Here is a 19,641-nt window from a genome sequence, read left to right as displayed (position 1 = left end):
GAAGGTGATGAGCCCGAGCAGGGGTCTGCAGCCAGAATCCTTGGCCTGGGCTGGCTGTGCAGCCTGGGGCACCATTCCACGCAGCCCCCTTTTTCGGGCGGCAAAGGGCACAATGAGCGAGGCCCCAGGCAGCGTGCAGGACACAGGAGCAGCCTGCGCCACTTTCCCTCAGCCCCCTCTGGAGACATGCCGTCAGAGTCCAGGATCCCCTGGTTCCCCACGCTGAGCGCAGGGATACCCGCTGCTCCTGGGCAGGCCCTGCTCCGCGCCTGCTCTCTCCTCCCCAGCCGTCCTCGCTCCCAGGTGCTGAGACGCCACCACCCTCATTCAGCCTGGGCTCTCAGATCCGGCCTCGCATTCCCGGGCCGGGGGGAGCGCCGGTTGGATGGAGCAGTCACGGAGGGAGCGCCCCCTTCCCGCCGCCCTCTCAGGAGGACTTCGCCGGGCAGGCGGGCAGCGCTCACGTCTAAGCCGCCCCCCCCCCCCCCCGCCAGCCACCTCTGAGTGCCCAGGTGAGCGCTGGAGGTACCCTGAGAGCCTCACCTCCCTCAGAGCAGGGCTGGGCAGGGCTGGGCAGGGCTGGGCAGGGCTGGGCTGGGCTGGGCAGCCCTGCGCGGGAGGATGCAGTGCCCGCCTGGCCCGTGTGTGTGAGTGCGCGCGCACGTGCCACCAACAAAGACACCACACAGCCAGGGATAGAAACAGCTAGTGTATTGACTGGGGGAGGCGACAGGGGTGCAGATGGGAAGGGGACGCGCGGCTCCTTAGTGTTCGCCAGGCACCACCTCCACACGCCCTGGGCCCCTGGCTTCCGCCTCTGTGCTGGGGCCCAGCAGGCTCTCCTTTCCCGCTCCCTCCTCCGGGCCCTGCACGTGACCTTGACACACAGAGCCCACCCAGCCTCCATCCTGAGCTCGGCTCCAACTGACCCTCTTCTTCCCCCCCACTTTCACCTCCCGCCGCCTTTCCATCTCTTGTCTAAAGAAAGTGCAGGTAAAGCAAGCGCAGCGAGTTCCTGGGAGGCGGGACTCACCCCGGGGAGGGGACAAGGGTGGGGACGGGGGTAGGGCGGGCAGCGGAGCCTCTGCTACTTTGTGCAGCAGGAACATGGCCCTCCCTCCCTCTCCCTCCCAGGGGCTGGCCTGGGGGGGGGGGGAGGCGAGGAAGGCTCCACGCCCACCTCTCAGGCACCATGACCCGGGGGTCCCGGGGTGGGGGGCGGCATACGAGGCAGAGAAGCGGAAACCAGGCTCTGCAAAGCACCCCCCTCCCCGCCGCTCCTCTTTGGTTTTAAGGCAGTCGTTGAGTTTCCCGGAAGCAGGGCAATGGAAGGGAGCAGAAAGCGGGATGTAGCTTTTTTTTTAAGCTTGTTTTTTCCTTCAGTATAAAACCACTGTAGAAAATAACTTTTCTTAGAAAAAAAAAATACAGAAGAAAAAAAAACCAAAGGGGGGGTCATTTTCTTTGGCTTCAAGCCCCTCCCCTAAGTGCAGGGCAGGGGTGGGTGGGCCCCAGGTGAGGAAGAAGCAGGAGGCCTGGCCCCACCCCTGTCGGCAGGTGCCCCACCGATTACATGATGCGGCAGTTCTGCGGGCTCTAGGAGAGAAGACACGGGGAGAGGCGTGAGTGGCAGTGTCCCGCCCCCGCCCCCAGCGGGGACCCCAGCCCTGCCCCCCGCCCTCCAGTCTGGGGCGCAGACGGGAGGGGCAGGACGCAGGCGTGGGCTGTCTAGGACGTGGGTGGGCTCGGGGAGGAGGCTCCCACTCCCCCGGGCTGCGGAAGAGAAGGCTCTCCCCCCTCCCCCCGGGAGGTGGCCAGGGTCCCGCCTGCACGGTGTGCACACAAAGGCATGACTCACCTGAGTTCGGGGACTGGAGTTGCCCAGGAGGTAGGAGCGGGTGACCAGGTTGTCCCCGAAGCTGCCACCCCCACTGCCCCCCACACTGCGGTAGCTGCGCGTGACCGTGACACTGGAGGCGGAAGAGCCAGAGGAGATGGATCCGCCCACCTGGGCTCCCGGGCCGCCGGCAGACGCCTTGTCGGCGGGCTGCCCGCAAGTCCCGCACAGCACGGTGCGCGAGCGCAGGTTGTACTCAGCGGGGTCCCCCGAGCTGCTGCAGTGGGAGCCCTGGGGAGGGAGACAAGGCTCAGGCGGGACTGGCCGCTCAGGCCCAACACCCAGGCTCCGGGCTCCTGCAGGCTCCCAGCCACCAGCAGGTGGGGAGGAGGCCGTGTTCTGTGCCCGAGGAGGCCGGGAGGAGGGGGAGGGGCGCCGTGAGCCGGGAGAAGGGTCCAGAAGCCTTGGGGATAGGATTTGTGGCTTGGATGCTGCTCTAGCGCCTCTGAACTGGAGAGGAAGAGGAGGACAGAGGAGATGCCAAAGGGCAGCGGCATGCAGTTAGCTGGCGGGCGGGGGCAGGGCTGAGAGAAGATGAGAAGTGAGAGGCCTCGCATGCAACAGCCAGGGGCGCTGGAGAAACGGGGCGGGGCGGGGCGCCCCTCCTCTGTCCTGCCACACTCCGTCCTCCATGGCATCAGAACCGTCCCACTGCCTGCCTTACCGCAGTGGGCACCCCGGCACTGGGCTCCCCGTCCAGGGCATAGGGAGGGAGGAGAGAGAAGAAAGGCCAGGGCAGCCAGTGAAGTTCCAAAACATTCTTTAATGAAAAGATTTTTGGGCGTGAGGAGGCCGGGGAGGGGCTGCCCCCAGGTCTGGCCAGGCTTGGCCTCAGCGGCGGCTGCCACTCACATGGTGATGATGGAGTAGGTCATCTCCATCCTCGTCGTCGTCGTCCTCCACCACAGTCACCGAGCGCACCAGCTTGCGCATGGCCACCTCCTGCCAGGGACACACACCTGAGGGTGAGGGGCCACACGGGGCCGGCGGGGGGCGGGGGGCGGCGTGCGGCACACCTACCCACGAGGACCGCCGGCAGCCGGCCTGCTGCTGACCCTGCCCTCTGTGGGGCCGGCGCTCAGGAACTTGCTTCCACCCCAGGGAGGCACAACCACCCCACCTCCCTGGGTAGGAGACCGGCAAAGTGACCGTCCGACTGTGGCCACTAGGGGGAGCCCTGCCCAGCCCGCAGCACACTCACTTCCCCAGTGGAATTGATGAGAGCCGTGCGCAGGCTGTTTCCGCAGCCCCAAGTGTTCTGCGCCTTCCACACCAGGTCGGTAGGGGGGCTGTGGGTGGCCCCGGCTCCAGCAGCCCAGATCTGGGGAAAAGGAAGCAGGAAAGGGCGCTCACTCCATGCTACTGTCCTCAGGCCCGTCCTACACACACACACACACATACACATACACACCCCGCCCCAGGCCACCGCAGGGGGCCAAGCGCCTTGCCACTCACCGTCACCACCTGCCCGGCCTTCAGGGTGAACTTGGGCGGGAAGCGGTAAGTCAGCAAGGGGTCATCTCCGTTTTGGCGCTTGATCTGCCAATTGCCCATGGACTGGTCCTGCCAGGCAGGGAGGGAAGGGGGAGAAAGGGAGGTTTATCCTGGTTCTTTGGGTTAATCTCACCCGCTGCCGGCACTCAGAGGGCCCTGGTCCCTCTACCCCATTACTGCCTTGCCCCCGCCCGTCCACTAAAAATCAGCCGCCACCATGGACTTCACGGTCTGCCATCTTTCACCTGGGGGCTATCACTCATGTCCATTTTACAGATGAACAGACTGATACCTCGAGAGGTGACATAACTTGTCCCAGGTTTCCCAGGCAGGACTGGAACCAGGGAGTGGGAGACACACACACTGGCCCTGGCCGCCCGCAGAGGGAATGAAGGAAGGGTCCTCCCGGGTTCCCTCCACCCTTCCTCTCGCTGTATTCCCTCAGGCCCCGCCCGGGATAGGGTGGGGTGGGGAAGGGGCGGGGCTACCTCATTGGACTTGTTGCGCAGCCGCACAAACTTGCCCTCCTCGTCCACCTCCTCCACGGCCACGCGCCCGCTAGTGCGCGCGTGCTGCGAGAAGCTGCTGCGGCTCTCCGCCGACTCCAGCTTCCGCTTCTTGGTGATGCTGCCCCCGCTCTGCGTCTGGGACGAGTGCGAGGAGGCGCGGCCCCGGCGCTGCGAGGTGGGGCTGGGGGACAGGCGTAGCCTGGGCGGGGAGGAGACAGAGTTAGGGGAAGGGGTCTCATCCAGGCCCGGCGCAGGCCAGGGCCTATTGCTGGGAGCCTCCGGGCGCTCCCCAGCCCACCTCTCCTCCTCGCCCTCCAGGAGCTTGCGGTAGGCGTGGATCTCCATGTCCAGGGCCAGCTTGATGTCCAGCAGCTCCTGGTACTCGTCCAGCTGCTGCTGCATCCTAGCCCGCATCTCGGCCATCTCCCGCTCTTTCTCTGCCAGCAGCCGCCGGCTGGTGTCCCGCTCCCGGGCCAGCGAGTCCTCCAGGTCCCGCAGCTTCGCTTCCTTGGCTGCTAGCTGAGATGGGGAGAGGCGGGGGGGGGGGGGGGTGAGCTCCCAAGGGGAAAATCAACGCCCCCTAGACGCGCAGGTGCAGTGAGACAAAGCGGACAGGACACTTGCTTCCAAACCCTGGGCCCCGGCTCTCAGCTTGCGGTCCACCCTTCCCTCCTCCCTCCAGACCTCACCCTGGGTGTGCCCCCCCCCCGCCCCGCCCTGTGCTGTCCCCAGAGGCACCTGCTTCTGCAGCTGGCTGAGCTGGGCCGAGAGGCTGTCGATGCGGATGCGGGACTGCTGCAGCTCCTCGTGCGCGGCCCCCACCAGGTTGCTGTTGCGCTCAGCAGACTGCCTGGCGTTGTCCAGCTGCGGGGGAGGCCAGGGGTTAGGAGGGCGGGGCCTGAGGACGGCATCGCTGGAGCGGCCTCAGGTCCCGGGGTGGGGGGTGGGAGGGCACCTTGGCCGAGTAGGTCTTCTCCAGCTCCTTCTTGTACTGCTCCACCTGGTCCTCGTGCTGGGCCCGCAGTTCCTGCAGCGCGTCGGCCAGCCGGCTCTCAAACTCGCGCTGCTTCCCGTTGTCGATCTCCACCAGCCGGGTCTCGTGGCGCCGCTTGGTCTCACGCAGCTCCTGGAAGGGGTAGGAGCAAGGACAGGGAACCGTAAATCGGCCCACGTTCCTTACAGCTCGGGCCTGGCCCGGCCCCCCAGCCCCGGAGTCTCTGACCCCTGTGCACAAGCCCCACCTCGCTGTAGATGTTCTTCTGGAAGTCCAGTTCCTCCTTCAGGGTCTGCAGCCGGTTCTCAGCGTCCACCCGCCGCAGCATCTCGTCCTGCAGCTGCTTCTTGGCCTCCCCCAGGGCTGCCTCGAGCTAAGAGGAAGTGGGCAGAGGGGTCACGGGATGTGCCGGCCGCAGGGACGCCGAGCTCCAGGCCGTTCCCAGCGGGTCCCTTCCACGTGTAGGGACAGGTCCGGGGGAAGCAAGGCCTTGGGGTGCCCGAGGAAGTTAGAATGGGGACGACTTGGGTAGCTCTTGTGCTAAGAAATGAAAGCCACAGTCCTCCCACCCTCGTAAGACCTCCACACTGTGGCACAAGATAGCAGTTGCTACAAGGCTGGTGTGTACAGAGCACAGCGGGGAAGGAACCAGTGTGGCTGGAGTGGTGGAAGGAGGGGTCTGGGAGGCTTGATAGGGCGGCCTGGGGAGGGGCCAAGACAGCACGTGCAAAGGCACGGGGGTACAAAGGCACACACATGTTCTAGGGCCTTCAGCCTGATGGATGGGACGGAGCGAAATGATGGGTCATGAAGAGATCCCTTTTTCAAAATTAATTAGATTTTTATTTATTTGAGGGAAGAGAGATCAGCCATCTGCTGTTTCCCTCCCCAAATGCCCACACCAGCCAAGCCTGGAGGAGGCTGAAGCCAGGAGCTGAGAACTCCATCTGGGTCTCCCTGTGGGAGCCATCCCTGCTGCCTCCTAGGGTTCGCATTAGCAGGAAGCTGGAATAGGGAGCAGAGCTGGGACTCAAACCTGCTCAGCCACACACGTGCCTTCTGCAGAGCTCTCTTTATCTGCCCCGGAAAGAACCTCTGAGAAGCTCATACTGGGCAGCACCTGCTCAGATGTTTGTTCTAGAAAGCATGGGCTGGGGGAAGGGTGGAGCTGGCAGCAGAAGATCCAGGAGGCCAGCTGAGGTTTGGCATCGTCCGCTGGCATCTCCCATCTCCCACAGCTGTGTTAAGGTGGCAGGGCCTGGGAGGGGACACGGTCTGGGATGGAACCCTGGCCACTGACTCCAGTCGGGGCCGTGCCCTGAGAAGACCAGGCTGTGAAACTGGGAAGGGGCTGGCTTCTTCTATTCTGTCCCCTGGCTTATAACATGAAAGGCTGGGGGAGAGACAGAGAGCCAAGTGTTCTGAAGGTAAAGGCCACCGCACACATGCAAGCACCATTAACACGCACCGTACATGTGATAACATGCCTCTCACATGTGATCTGCCCCCAGCTCCTGGTAACAGCCTCAGTGGATGATCTACCGCTTACAGAGAAGTCACAAAGCATCCAAAGGAGGATCAGGCTGGGAGGGAGCTAGGGCCAGGCTCAGCTCATTGCAGAGTTAGAGGGAAATGCCTGGGGGTGGGTGTTGGGAGCATCAGAGGAGACACCTCTCAGGACATCTGCATCCCGTGTCCAAGTGCCGGGCTCCACTCCTGATCCTTCCTGCTATTGCTCACCGAGGGAGGCAGTGGTGATGGCTTAAGTACTTGTGCACCTGCTGCCCACATGGGAGACCGGATGGAGTTCCAGGCTCCTGACTTTGGCCTGGCCCAGTCCTAGCTGTTGTGGCCATTTGGGGAGTAGATCCATGGATGGATAATCTACCTCTTTCTTTTTCTCTCCGCATTTCATATAAATAAATAAATAAATATTTTTAAAGAAAAGATGGTGAGTGAATGGTGCATCTGCTAAGGCACCCACATCCCATATTGGAGTGCCTGGGTCAGAGGCCCAGCTTCCTGTTAATGCACACCCCATGGCAGCAAGTGATGGCTACAATAGTCAGGACCCCACGAACCATGTGGGAGAGCTGGATGCAATTCCAGGCTATGAGCCATTGTTGCAGGCATTTCCAGAATGAAGCAGTGGATGGTAAAATCTCTCTTTACCTTTCAAATAAAATAAATACAGGCTGGCGCTATGGCGTAGTGAGTAAAGCCGCTGCCTGCAGTGGCAGCATCCCATATGGGCACTGGTTTGGGTCCTGGCTGCTCCACTTCCAATACAGCTCTCTGCTATGGCCTGGGAAGGCAGTAGAAGATGGCCCAAGTCTTTGGGACCCTGTACCCTTGTGAGAGACCCAGAAGAAGCTCCTGGTTACTGGCTTCAGATCAGCACAGCTCCGGCCACTGTGGCCATCTGGGGAGTGAACTACTGGATGGAAGACCTTTCTCCCTTTCTCTCTCTCTCTGTGCCTCTGCCTCTCTGTAACTCTGTCTTTTAAATAAATAAAAGAAACCCACCACTTTTGTCTTTAAAAATAAATAAATAATAAAAAATTTTAAAAGGAAATGGTTGGTGGTTTATTTGGTTTTTTTTTTAAACAAAACTTTAAAAAATTTATTCATTTATTTGAAAGGCAGAGATAGTCCATCCATTGGTTCACTCCTCGACTGGCCACAGAGGCCAGGGCTGGGCCAGTCCGAAGCCAAGCTGGACTGGAAGCGGAGCTGCTGGGACTCCAAGCAGCACTCTGGGGCTGGTACCTGGTGGATATTTTGTTTTTTATTCACTGTGCTACATCCAATGAGTGAAAGAATACAGTCTGAATGAGTGACATGACACCAGCATAGGTGACCGGCTGATACCACGTGGCCACCAGGCGGGGGTGGAGAATGGGCAGCTGGAGGGCTCACCTTGGCCACCTGCCCCCGAAGGTCGTGCAGCTCGCCCTCCAGCGTGCGCTTCTCACTGAGAGCGGTGCTCAGCGCCGCCTCCTTGGAGTTGAGCAGCGCCTCCAGGTCCTTGAGCCGGGCCTGGGCGGCCATCAAGTCACCCTCCTTCTTGGTGTTGCTGGGGAAGAGAGGGAGGAGTGGGTTTAGAAGGCCAAGTCCATGTCCCTGGAGAGGGCACCAGAAGCAGCCCTGGAGGCTGGCGCTGCTGTCCCCAGCGACCAGGAGGGGGCAGCCTTGCCCTCTGTGTGCATTTGCCTGCCTCTGGGACCCGGCTCCCACTTCCCCCAAGGTCCCCCGAAAACCCCCTTCCTGTCTCTCCACCCTTCCCATGACTCAGAGCCCAGGAACGTGCCTGGGGCCAAGGGCAAAGCTGGAGCCCCAGATCTGAATGCTTTTCCCCCCGGCTCTCCTCCCATTCCTTCCAAAACACACAGGGGCACCTTTGTCTCTGCCCCTTCCCACACAGGGCCTTACCCTTCTCCTCCCAGGACTCCACCCATTTTCCATTCAGCCAAGCCTCCCTCCCTCTGAGCAGCCTGACAAGCAGGCTCCCATCCCCACCCTACCCCTGCCCGGGTCCACGTGTCCCTGACACCTCGGAGCCCCCTTTCACACACGTGGCATTGTGGGAAGGAGAGCGAGAAGAGCCCACACACAGGCACTGTGCTGCCCCTTCCCTCTCTTAGGACCCAGCTTGGGTCCCCCAGCTCAAGCAGAGCAGACAGGTTCCAGTCTCTGTCTCTCCAGCACCATCGGAGCCCCAGGGGAATACTGAGCCCCACCCAGGGCCCCTGAGCCTCAGCATCTGGCTCCAGATGTGCTGGCCAGGCCTCCAGGTCCATCTGGGCTCCAGCCGCCAGGCAGCCTCCCCGCTCCTCACACTGGGCAGAGATTGAGCCAGAGCCCACCCAGGGGGGTGGCCTCTGCCACCTCCCTCGCCTGTCTGGGTCTCTGAATCTCTTTGCTGGTGCCATGGAGAATGAGAGGGGCCTCATTTTCTTACAAACTTCTGGGGAGCACAAGGACTTTGCAGACACCACAACGCCTTCATTAATGAACGCAGGGTGAAAGACAGCAGGAGACGTAAGGGTGGAGGAAAAGATGCAAACACTCGGTCCCAGATACCATCTGTAAGTCATCAGCCCGCAGCCTGAGCCCCCACCACAGCACATGGAAAAAGGAAAACTAAACGTGGGCGGGAGTGGGTGGGGGCACCCAGCCCAGAAAGCAGAAAAAAAAATCCCTGCCAACATTCTTCTCCTGCCACAAGAGCCCCGAGCTCCAACACGCCCAACAGCTCACTCCGAGGCGGGATGGAGGACAGACTCGAAAGGTCTGGAGGGAGGGGCCGAGACCTGGCCATGTTCTCCCGCCACCAGCTCAGGGGATTCCAAACGGGCAGTCCCCTCTCGGAGTTGAGCGGGCTCCCCGTGTTGGTGTTGGCAGAGGCACACAGTGACACCCAGAGGGGCAGGGGAAGGACGCGACGGCCTGGAGGGAGCGCCCAGCCTGAGCCGGGCCTCTGGACAAGTTGCTTAATGCAACATCATCTGTCTGCTGCGGGGAAAAAAAAAGGGGGGGGGGGCTCCCAGAGTCCAAGGACGTCTCCCTCCTCCGTCTCAGCCCGAAAAGCTAAAAATAAAGTCAAAACCCAGCTCAGGTCTTGGCTGCCATCCGGCCCAGCCCCTGGCTGGGAGCACAGCCCCAACTTTCCATGACTTCAGAACTTTTCTGAAGCCGAGACAGCTGCGGGGGGAGGAGAGAAAATGAAGGAAAACGGCTGGGGAGGCGAAGTGCGCGGCAGGCATGGGTGCCGAGCCCCCTGGGCAGGCTCCCAGACAGCCGGGGGGGCTTCCCGGAAGAGGCCTCTCTGCCCTGGGGACTAACGGCAGCTGCTGGCAGGATGGCACAGTGGAATTTCAGAGAGCTAGAAGGAGCTCACAGCCTCCGGGCTGCACAGAGCCGGGACCAGAGGGTGCAGGGTGGGAGGTTTACGGCTCCGTGTGGCCGGCACTGCCAGCAGCCTGCTAATCAATTCTCGATGCCCACCTAGGACGACTCCTACAACTCACAGGTCTAGAGGGCGTGCCGAAGCCAGGAGAAGGAAGGAGAGGATTCTGTGCCATCAAAAATGCACCCCTAGCTCTGCCAACCTGAGTGGGCAGGAGCAGGAAGGAGCCCAGGGAGGCTGGCAGGCCCCTGCTGCTGCCTGCCCGCCCTCCCGAGATGCCACGGGCAGAGCTCCCGGAGGTCTTCTTGCTAACACCCTTTCCTGGGCTGAGAAAGACAGCGGGGTATGGTCCCTGTCCCCTGGGGCCTCGTGGGCTGACACACACACAGGCCGTGTTCTGTCTAGGCTCTGCCCCGTCCTGCTGCCCCCAAAGCAGAAGTGGCGACAGTGCTAATACAATGGCAAACACTTGTGCGCAGCCCACGACGGACAAGGACTGCTCTGAGTCGCCCAAGGTGAACTTGCTGAATCTTCACAGCCACCCCGCGACCAGGGCGCTGACCAGGGCGCCATCACTGTGCTACTGAGGCACAGAGCGCTCCATCCAGGGTGCCTCAGGGAGCCGGCCGCAGAGCCAGAGCCACGCTGTACTGGCCAGCGCGTGCCATGATACACAGCCTCCAACCAGTCTGGAGGGGGGGGGGGGCTCTTCCCAGTTCCTCTGGGTGGCTCTCAGCAGTGCTGGAGAAAGGGATGGGAAGCCAGCACGCCCCACCGATGAGGGAAACCACGAGCAAAGAGAGGGAAGCGAGGAAGAGCCTTTGCGGTTTCCTCAGTGAGGCCCGGGGAGCTCCCCTCTGTGGGGCAGAAGCCACCATCACCCATGGGCTCATGACTCAGACCTCCGGAGGTCCGCAGCCGCAGCCTCGCGCACACCCCAAGACAGGGCTGGGGGCAGGGCGGAGCCCGGAGGCCTGCCCACCACCCCCGGGCACTGCCTTCCTCCGTGGGGGGGCCGGGGAGCAGGGAAGGGCGGGAACCTGGGGCTGCTCAGGTGACTCACGCTCTGACAGACAATGGGGGGCAGGGGGCGGGAAATCCTCTAGCACTCACAGGGGAGCCCCTGGCTCAGCCCGGTGCCCTGCCCCGGGGCCTGAGGTCTTCCCTCTGGCGCTCCGGGTTCCCAAGCACAGGAGCGGCCACATCCCAGCGGCCCTGAGAGGCAAGAAGGGCTGGGCATCCTGTTGAACTCATCCCACGGCTGGCAAATGCGATCCGAGCAGGGGAGGAGGGAGCGCTGGGGGAGGGGAGGTCAAAAATTAGCCTGAGGAAGGGCGAGCCAGCCAGAGCGGCCCGGGGCTGGGGGGTCTGTGGGGCTGGGATCGGCGGCGGCACGGGCAGGTCCGGCTCCCAGGACGCTTTCGGGGAGAAGCGACACCGGCGAGCGCCGCAAGGGGCTGAGCTGGCAGCGGGCCAGGCGCTGACCCGCCCGCTGAGTCACCCGCCTCAGCCCTGCTCCGACGCCAGATATGGAAGCCAGGGCCAACCGCCCGCCTGTTTGGACCCGGTTGCTGGGAGCAACACGCTAGGCCCGCAGGGAGAGGCCTCCATTTCCTCCCAGGCCTGGGAGACAGAGACAAGACGGACAGAGCGGCAGCCGTGGCTAAAAATAAGAAGTGGGAGGGGAAGACGGCCGGGGGGGGGGGGGGGCGTGGCGGAGCTGGCCCCGCCCCGCAGGGGCTCCCTCAAACCCGCCCTGTACCCTGGTCCCCTGGTGCCGCCGCCTCACCAGCCCTCGGAGTTCCCCATGCCTGGCGGACCCCGGGAGGAAGGCGGGGTAGTAGAGGTGTCTGCGCCTGGGGCATTTCCTGCCTCGCGGCAGTGGGCGCCCCCTGTGCCCGGGAAGGGCCGGGCAGGTGGGTGCCAGGTAGTCCCTGCCCTCGGCTGGCTGCCGCCCAGACCTCTGCCCAGCCTGACTTCCTGCTGCGCGACCTGCCAGCACGCTCCGACCTCCCCTGCTTTTGTTCCAGGCACTCCTGCCACTGTAAAATATCCTCCTTCCCTCCACTGATCCGCACCCACACCCACACCCACACCTCTGCCCGGCCCGGCCCTGCCACTTTACTCCTCAGTCTTGGTCTCGGGGCTTTCTCTGCCTGTCTCTTGCCCTGAGGCTACATGGCTTTCTTTTTATTATTATTTTTAAGATTTATTTATTTTATTTGAAAGGCAGAGTTACAGAGAGAGGGACACAGAGAGATCTTCATCTGCTGGTTCACTCCCCAAATGACCACAACGGCCAGGGCTGGGCTAGGCTCAAGGCAGGAGCCAGGGACTCCATCTGGGTCTCCCACGGAGGTGGGGGGAGTCACAGGGGCCCCAGCACTTGTGTCATCTTCTGCTGCTTTCCCAGATGCATTAGCCAGGAGCTGGGTGGGAAGTGGATTGGCTCAGAGGCAGCAGTTAACCCACTGTGCCATGACACTGGCTCCCAGGTTCTTAGTGCATCCAGAGGGACCTCCTCCTGGACCCAGGTCACCTGAGGACACCCACAGCAGACAGGGGCAGAACACAGAAAATGGCTGCATGTACACAGCTGGCACAGGGAGTAATAAAGAGATCCAGTAGGAGAGCCTAGGGGACATACTGTCCTGGGCTGCACTTACTGGGAGACACCTCTGTCAGAGTGACAGGGCACACCTGCCCTGCAGCCACTGGGGGTACAGCAATCAGGTTTGCCAATCCGCCCCAACCCCCAAAAGGTAACCACTGCTTGGCTTCTTGGTCTGCGGCCACTTTCAGGTGAGGGCAGGATGTGGGCAGTTGGCTTCCCCTCCTGGCATTCAGGGCACCGTCCCTCTCTGGAAACGAGACCTGTAAAAGAGGAACTGAGGGGCCGGCGATGTGGTGCAGTGGGTAAAGCTGCCAGCTGCGACGCTGGCATCCCATACGGGAGCTGGTTCCACAGCCAGCCGCTCCACTTCCAATCTGGCTCCCTATTAATGCCTCTGGGAAAGCACCAGAAGATGGTCCAAGTGTTTGGGCCCCTGCACCCACATGGGAGACGCAGATGAAGCTCCTGGGTCCTGACTTGGGCCTAGTCTAGCCATCACTGTTGTGGCCACCTGGAGAGTGAACTAGAAAATGGAAGATCTCTCTCTGTCTCTGTCTCTCTGTATCTGTAACTCTTTCAAATGAGTCTTTAAAAAAAAAAAAAAAAAGAGGAACTGAGGAGACAGGTGTCCCCAGGGACTCATAAGCCTTGCCTTCCCCAAATCCCACACCATGAGGTTCTGCCACGTGGAAGGCACCTGCAGGTATCCCAGCTTGGACCACCCAACCTCCCCACTCAGTAGGCGTATGAACCCACAGCTGGCACAGCTCGGCTTCCACACGCCTCTCTTGGGCGTGACACTGCCAAACATGCCCAGAGTCTGAAGCCCCCTCAGATCCCACTCCAGAGCAGCCAGGAGCCCAGCTGTCCACCCCCACCCACCCCCAGACAAAGCCAGGTCTTAATTCCAGGCGGAGGGAGGGGCTGGGTTGCAGAGGGGGGCACTGGTAGGGAGAGGGGGACAGGGGGCCTGTTGACATATGCAGTCGCAACTCCAGCAGAGGCGCTGGGACTGGCAGGGGGCCCGGCCTGAGTCACAGCTGCTGGGTGTATCAACGTGGCATTGTACAGACGCAGGAGAAGCCTGGGGCCAGAGGCCAGGGCACTGGGGTCCTGGACGACAGGCAGCTCGCTTCCTCACCAACTGTTCCCTGCATGGTCTCCTGCCAAAGGTCACTTTCCTTCTTCCTGGCCTGTCTTTCCAGAAGTCATTCCAATGTTGTCACAAAAATGCAAGGGGTGGGGCCTGGGGACAGACTTAATAAAGCAGGGTGAGAGGGATAGCCCAAGAAGGTAGCCCTTGGGGGGTGGGGCACGGCCATTGGCCAGAGGGAGGGACAGACGGGGATCCCCACAGAAGGCAGCTTATTAACCTTCCATCTCCTGGTGCAGAGCTGTTAACCCGGCCGGCACTGGTGAGGGTGGAAACCACACCCAGGTCAGGAGAGGCGGGCGGGGAGTGGGGGTGACCTGCATGTTCTGGTCTCACAGCATTCCAGCTCTCCTTGGAAGTCTCTCTCCCAGCCGGCAGAGGGTGGCAGCAACAGAGCTTCAGGAATCCCAGATAGCCTCTGGGCCGCCCAGGAGCCGGACCCCTTGAAAGGGAGACTTTTACTGCCCTGAGCCAGTCCAAAGGGGACCCTGCGCCCAGCTGCCTGTCCCTTTCTCCGCACCACCCTTGCCTCTCTTGCTGCAATTCGAATGCACTCCTCAAGAAAAGGGCACCCTCAGCCCCTTCTTTCTTGATGGAACAAACTTAGGGTCTCCTGTCCACTCTCCACCCTGCCCTCTGCGGTGACTCAGCGCCCCTGCTGGGCCCGGGATCCCAGCCAGAATTATTCCTGGCTTTCGGCAGGCGGGATTCCGGCTTCCTCTCCCACAACTACAGTGGGGCAGGGAGCCCCCCCCTTCCCTAGCTCTGTCCCCCCGCCTTAATGGACTGCTAAGGGCCCAGGACCCCTCACAGCGCAGCCTCAGGTAGGGGAAGCCGGCATGGGTACAGGAAGGGCGGAAGTGGGGCAGCCCAAGGTCACCACGCGCCTCCCTGCGGCTCCAGGCACGTGCAGTCTGATCCCGGAGGGCTGTAAGGGGACAACCCCGCTTTCCCTCGGGTCTTCCTCCCAGCCCCCAACACAGGTGAGCGGGAGCCATTCTGTGCCGACTCTCCCTTTCCTGCCACCTGATCCAGTGCTTTCCATTGTCCCGCGAAGGGAGGCACTGGCAGTGCCCTAGCAGTGAACATACACGAGCCACAGGGGCAATGTCCCAGCGATTAGCCACTTCCAACAACCTTCCTTTGGGACATAGAGAAGAATGTGCGTATTCTGAACTCCACGGCTTATGGGGAGTAGTTCTACTGAGAATAGCACTGTGGAGTAACTGTATTCACCTTGGCTATCTTTGATTTGACTATTAATAGCTTGGTATTTTTGAGGGCGGTTTTCTCACTCCAGTCACCACTACTCTGGAACCTAAGGGATCTCTGCAGATCTCCTGCTCCAATCCCTTTCATGACAGCTAAGAAGACCCAGAGAGGGAGGGAGCCTTGTTCAAGGTCACACAGAAATGCAGTGGCAGGACACCGAGGGCCAGGGCTGCGTCCGCCACCTCATACTGATTGAAAGGGCTGCGGGACCTGCGACCTGCCCGGACATCTCCAAGAATCTTAGCACTGGGCTGTGTCTCCTGCGGTACACCAGGAGCCCAAGGAGGTAAGGAGCAGATAATGTTCCCTAGTGTCCCGGCCTCTGAGCCAGACTCGATCTTGGCTGCCGCAGCTGCTAAAAGCAGTAAGGGGCCGGAGGAGCGGGGGGCGAGCGGGAGGCGAGCGGAGGGCACAGTTGGTAGCTGCAGGCATCTCCTAGCAGTTGTCCTCCCAGCTGTCCCTGGCTTCAGCCCTGACACGGAGCTACCGAGTCACTGGGGGGGGTGGGGGGTGGGGGGGTGGGACTGGGAATGGGGACAATGGGCACATCCCATGCCAAGAGTCAGTCTCTGGCTCCTGGAGGCCAGGGGAGGGCCATGGGGCGCCTAAGGCAGACTTGCTCTCCCTTTTCTTTCTCCTAGGCTCCCGAAGCCTTGCCCAGCCCCCAGTGCAAGCTGCACCTTCTTTCCCTTTCAATCAGAATGTGCACCTTGAGGGGTGTAGGGGGACACAGAGCAAGCACCAGGAGGCACTTTCAGACCCCAGTCGGCCTCCCCCGGGCCCCCACCCTCATTTGTCTAACAACTGCCAAAGGGCACAGACTTTTAGCCTTTTTCTGATTTACGCAGATAGTTCTCAGGACAAGTCCCAAGACAGTCTCCAGACACCGATCACCAGCCTTTCAGAGCTCCATGCGTGTCTCATGATCTAAGGCCTGGAGGATCCTAGGGCTTTCCAGGTACAAAGCCTACTGAGCAAGTGTTAACAGGCCCTGGCAGGACAGCAGCAGAGCATCGAGGCCCCACCGGCCCCAGAGCACAATCTTCAGGCCGCAGTGAGCGTGAGCCCAGAGGAGCAGCCAGCGGGAGGCCAGAGGTCCCCACGCTGCCACCCCCTTGCTGTGTGAGATGACACCTGGTGACCTTTGTCGTCTTCGTCCTGAGCAGAGTCTGCACGAACCTGAGCCTACAGCTACCTCCCTGCCTGTCTGCACTGGAGCTGCACAAGGCAATCCAGGAAGTCGTCGAGCACGAGGGCCTCCCTGGGGGAAGAGGCGCTTCTGCTTTGTGGGCTTGGGATCTCCCCACGTCTGACTCAGCCTTCCCCCAACAGTTCCGCCTGGGAAGGCGCAGACCCTGGCGCCATCCCGCAGCCCAAGCCCATAACTTTGGACGCAACTCCACATTCTGATTCCCTGTGCATATTGCCTGTCCACAGCCCTGGTTCCAGACAGCAGCAGCAGCTGTAGGCAAAGAGGCAGGAGAAGGACCCCAGACCAGAGCGGAGGGAAGATACAGACCATTCCTCCCTTTAAGACATCTGCGGCCCCACCCTGTCTCCTGCTGTCTCTTGTAGTCACCAGGGTGGTAGGGAGGGGGGCAAGCCCTGAGTCATCCACCCAGCTGTCCTGCCTGGGGCGGGGCCCAGCTCCCAGCCGGACCCCAGGCAACCCTCCCTGGAGCTTTCAACCTGCCCATTCTCTCACTTAGGTGTCCTAATCCCTGGGCTCCGGAATAGAAAGGGAAAGTGTGTGTGTGTACCCTGGGTGTGGCCAAGTTCCCCAGGCAGGGCCAAAAACTGCCACAGGGTCTTACAGATAGCCCTGTAACTCACTTCAAGTCTGGCCCTGAACTCTGAGCTCTAATTAAACATTAAACCAGAGGACACCTCTCTTTGGTGATGGGAGGGGTTGGGGCACTGCCTTTCTTCCTCTCCCAAACTCTTCATTCTGGTCACTTCTCCCTTACCCTCAGCTGAGCAGATACAAAAGGAAGCCACCAATCCTATCTCCTAACGTGGACATAGAAGGGAAGAGACACCCCAGTTTGAGCCCCTCTGCCACCACCCCACCTGCCGTCAACCTGGGATCCAGGTGTGCAAACCTACTCCCTCTTCCGGAAGCCAGCCTTGCCTGGTCAGGATCAGTGGGGGAGAAGAGAGGCAGGTGGCTAAATATAACAAGGAGGCACACCACCCCCGCCTGGTGTCCCAGGCCTGGACAGCTGCACCAGGAGGCGGAGAAGACAGACCCGTGCGGCATCGGGGAGCAAGAAACTACAGACTCCTCTCCGATCAACATGCCCCCAGCTCCTCAAAGAATACCCTTCATAGGATCCCTGGGTGGGGGTGGCTTTGGAAATTCAGCAGAATAGTTTAGAACTAATCCACTGTGGCTCCCCTAGCTTGCCTCCTATCTGCCTTGCTAAGTTGCTCGTATCACTAGTGGAAAAAGACAGGTGATCTCTTTCAACAGACGTCAAGGTTGAACCAGCCCCCCCCAACACACACACACACACACACACCCCTTCCCTTTCTATTCATATACAACTTCGGGAAGGCCATGGGTCTCTCACATGCGGGGCTGGGGGCTAGTGGAGGGCAGAAGGGCCACAGAAAACATCCGGTGGTTCCGGGAAGAGTTATGAGCCTGGAGCAGAAAAATGCAAAGGGAGCGAAGGAGGTGAGGTCAGAGGCACCAGCGCCTGCGGGATCTCCAAGCACCTGTAAGAGCCCTTTGGCCGAGGCCTTCACAGAGGAAAGGGGAGAGAGGAGAAGAAACCAAATTCTGGGGCGGGGGGGGTGGGGGAGGCTAGAAGAAGAGGGCCCCAGCCTCCAGACTTCCGAAGGCCTTGTTAGAAGGGAAGGTGGCGTTGTGTAGGGTGGGGTGGGGTGGGGTGGGGCAGGGATGGTGAAGTGGGAGGGGCCTGACCCTTCCAACGGCTGGATTTCAAAAATGTCACTGTATTCCAGCAGTTTAATAAGGCGCACATCAAAACGTCAGCGGTGGAGAGGATGGGCCAGGGCAAAGACTGCTCTGGCCTGGCTGGGAAAATGAAAGTGGCTCACCCAGGGCGGGGAGGGAAGGACGGAGCCCCCAGCCCTCAAAGACATCAGGTGGAGGGCCAAGGGGTGGGGGCGGTCAGGAGGGTTGCCTCCAGCTCTGGCCATAACACAACTTCCTGAGCTTGGAGCCTCTGCCCTGTCTCCCTCCCTCCCTTGCATTCCAGGGCCAAGCAGGCCAAGGGCTGTGGGAGCTGCGGGGGAGCCAGTCTCCTGGAGCTGTTTTGGTGGGCCCGGTCCGGGAGGTGCAGGGAGTGAGGGAGACAGAACCCAGGCAAAGGGCAGGCCTGGGGAGCCACCGCCACGCCCTGGGAGTGGTAAGGGGGGCTGCCCGGCCTTGATGACCTCTCTCACACCGCTGGATGGATGCCAGCTTGGGAGCCCTGTCCTACTGGGGGCTCCTGCGTTCAGAGCCAGCCTGGGCAAAGCTGGCACAGAGCCAAGCCTGCCAAGAAAGTTCTAATAGGACCCCTTCACCCACTCCAACGTGTCCTGGGTGCCTGGGGTCAAAGGGCTTAGATCCGGCAGGGCCAGTCTGCTTTGCTCAAGCCCTTGCGCTAGGCTCCAAATGGCTGGCAACTCCCACCCCGCCAGAACGCGGGCCTGCCACTGGCCCCTACTACTCCTTAGAGCCGCCGCCCTCTCCCGAAGACCCTCCCCTCTCTGCCCCGTCCTGACAGTTCCCCTTGGCACCGCCAGTCGCCCCCGCCGGGGGCAGTTCCGGGGAGGGAGGAGACTCCATGGCGAAGTTACCGGCCTCCCGGGCCCTCCCGCTCCCACTCCCTTCCCGGAGCCGGCCAGGGGTCCCTGCACGCGCCACCTGCGCTCACTCACCGCGCTTTGAGCTCCTTAAACTCCTCGCGCACTTTGCTCAGCTCCAGCTGCAGGCGGGCGCGCTCCTTGGCCACAGAGTCGAGGGTCTTGCGGGCATCCCCGAGCTCCGCCTCGTAGGCGGCCTTGATGCCGGACACCTCGCGGCTGACCACCTCTTCCGACTCGGTGATGCGAAGGCGCAGCCCCGCGTTCTCCGTCTCCAGCGAGCGCACACGGTCGATGTAGACGGCCAAGCGGTCATTGAGCTCCTGCAGGTCCTCCTTCTCCTGCAGCCGGGTGATGCGGGTGGGCGACAGCGGGGTGGAGCTGGCCTGCGCCCCGCTGCGGGTGGCGCGCCGCTGGGACGGGGTCTCCATGGCCGGCAGGGTGGCAAGGCTGCCCGCAGGGCAGGGGTCCCGGGAAGGGCGCGGAGCTCGGAGCGGAGGACGGAGGCTTCTCAGGGGCGGAGCGCGCCGGCCGGCTGGTCGCGGCTCGCTCCTGGCAGGCGCGCAGATCGGGGCCGGGCGCTGTCAGACCTCGGGAGCGGGGTTGGCTGGCGTGGCTGCGGCGCTCCCGCGAACACTCTGAGTCACCGGCGCCGGGGCCGAGGCTCTAATAGGTCCTCCTCTATGGGGAGGCGGGGCCGCTGCTCTTAAAGGGGCCGTCGCATACCCAAGGGGTCGGGGTTTAGGAGTGGGGAGGAGGGACCCGGGCAGCTGCGGAGTCGGGCCCCACCCTGCCCTGCGCACGCCCCGGGTGCTTGGGGCTTTGCTGAAGCTCCCCCCCCCCCCCGTCTTGGTTTCTGCCTGCCCAGCGCTCTCAGCTCCAAGCTTGCCCCCACGGCCTCAGGCCTTCTGGGACAGAGGGCAGAGCCCAGGGGAGAGAGTGGGTGGGCAAAGGGGAGTGGAGGAGGGGTCGAGCAGGCA

At 61.9% G+C, this 19,641-nt stretch overlaps 1 protein-coding gene across 1 annotated transcript; it reads right to left on the bottom strand.

The window, feature by feature from the left end:
- Positions 1–690: 690 nt before the first annotated feature.
- LMNA (lamin A/C) lies at positions 691–19,286 on the bottom strand. Its single transcript, XM_062192474.1, has 12 exons — positions 18,737–19,286; positions 7,814–7,970; positions 5,142–5,267; positions 4,856–5,026; positions 4,639–4,764; positions 4,199–4,419; positions 3,880–4,099; positions 3,353–3,460; positions 3,099–3,218; positions 2,750–2,839; positions 1,859–2,128; positions 691–1,596 (listed from the first exon to the last, which is right to left on the bottom strand). Exons 1-12 carry the CDS (start codon positions 19,090–19,092, stop codon positions 1,570–1,572), a joined length of 1,992 nt encoding a protein of 663 aa, XP_062048458.1. The 5' UTR covers positions 19,093–19,286; the 3' UTR covers positions 691–1,569.
- Positions 19,287–19,641: the final 355 nt, after the last annotated feature.

The sequence above is a fragment of the Lepus europaeus genome, chromosome 5 (assembly GCF_033115175.1).
Source record: "Lepus europaeus isolate LE1 chromosome 5, mLepTim1.pri, whole genome shotgun sequence".
NCBI classification, from domain to species: Eukaryota; Metazoa; Chordata; class Mammalia; order Lagomorpha; family Leporidae; genus Lepus; species Lepus europaeus.
Note: the sequence above shows the minus strand (reverse complement) of the source record. Positions and strands in the feature narration are given on the sequence as shown.

Bases quoted from the DNA above. Each gene is read 5' to 3' on its own strand.
- LMNA (XM_062192474.1), bottom strand. From the start codon at position 19,092: ATGGAGACCCCGTCCCAGCGGCGCGCCACCCGCAGCGGGGCGCAGGCC. The intron at 3,219-3,352 runs GTGAGTGGCAAG...CCTTTTCCCCAG, and splicing joins AGGCCGGGCAGGTGGTGACG to ATCTGGGCTGCTGGAGCCGG. The intron at 2,840-3,098 runs GTGAGTGTGCTG...TGTCCCTGGCAG, and splicing joins TCATCAATTCCACTGGGGAA to GAGGTGGCCATGCGCAAGCT.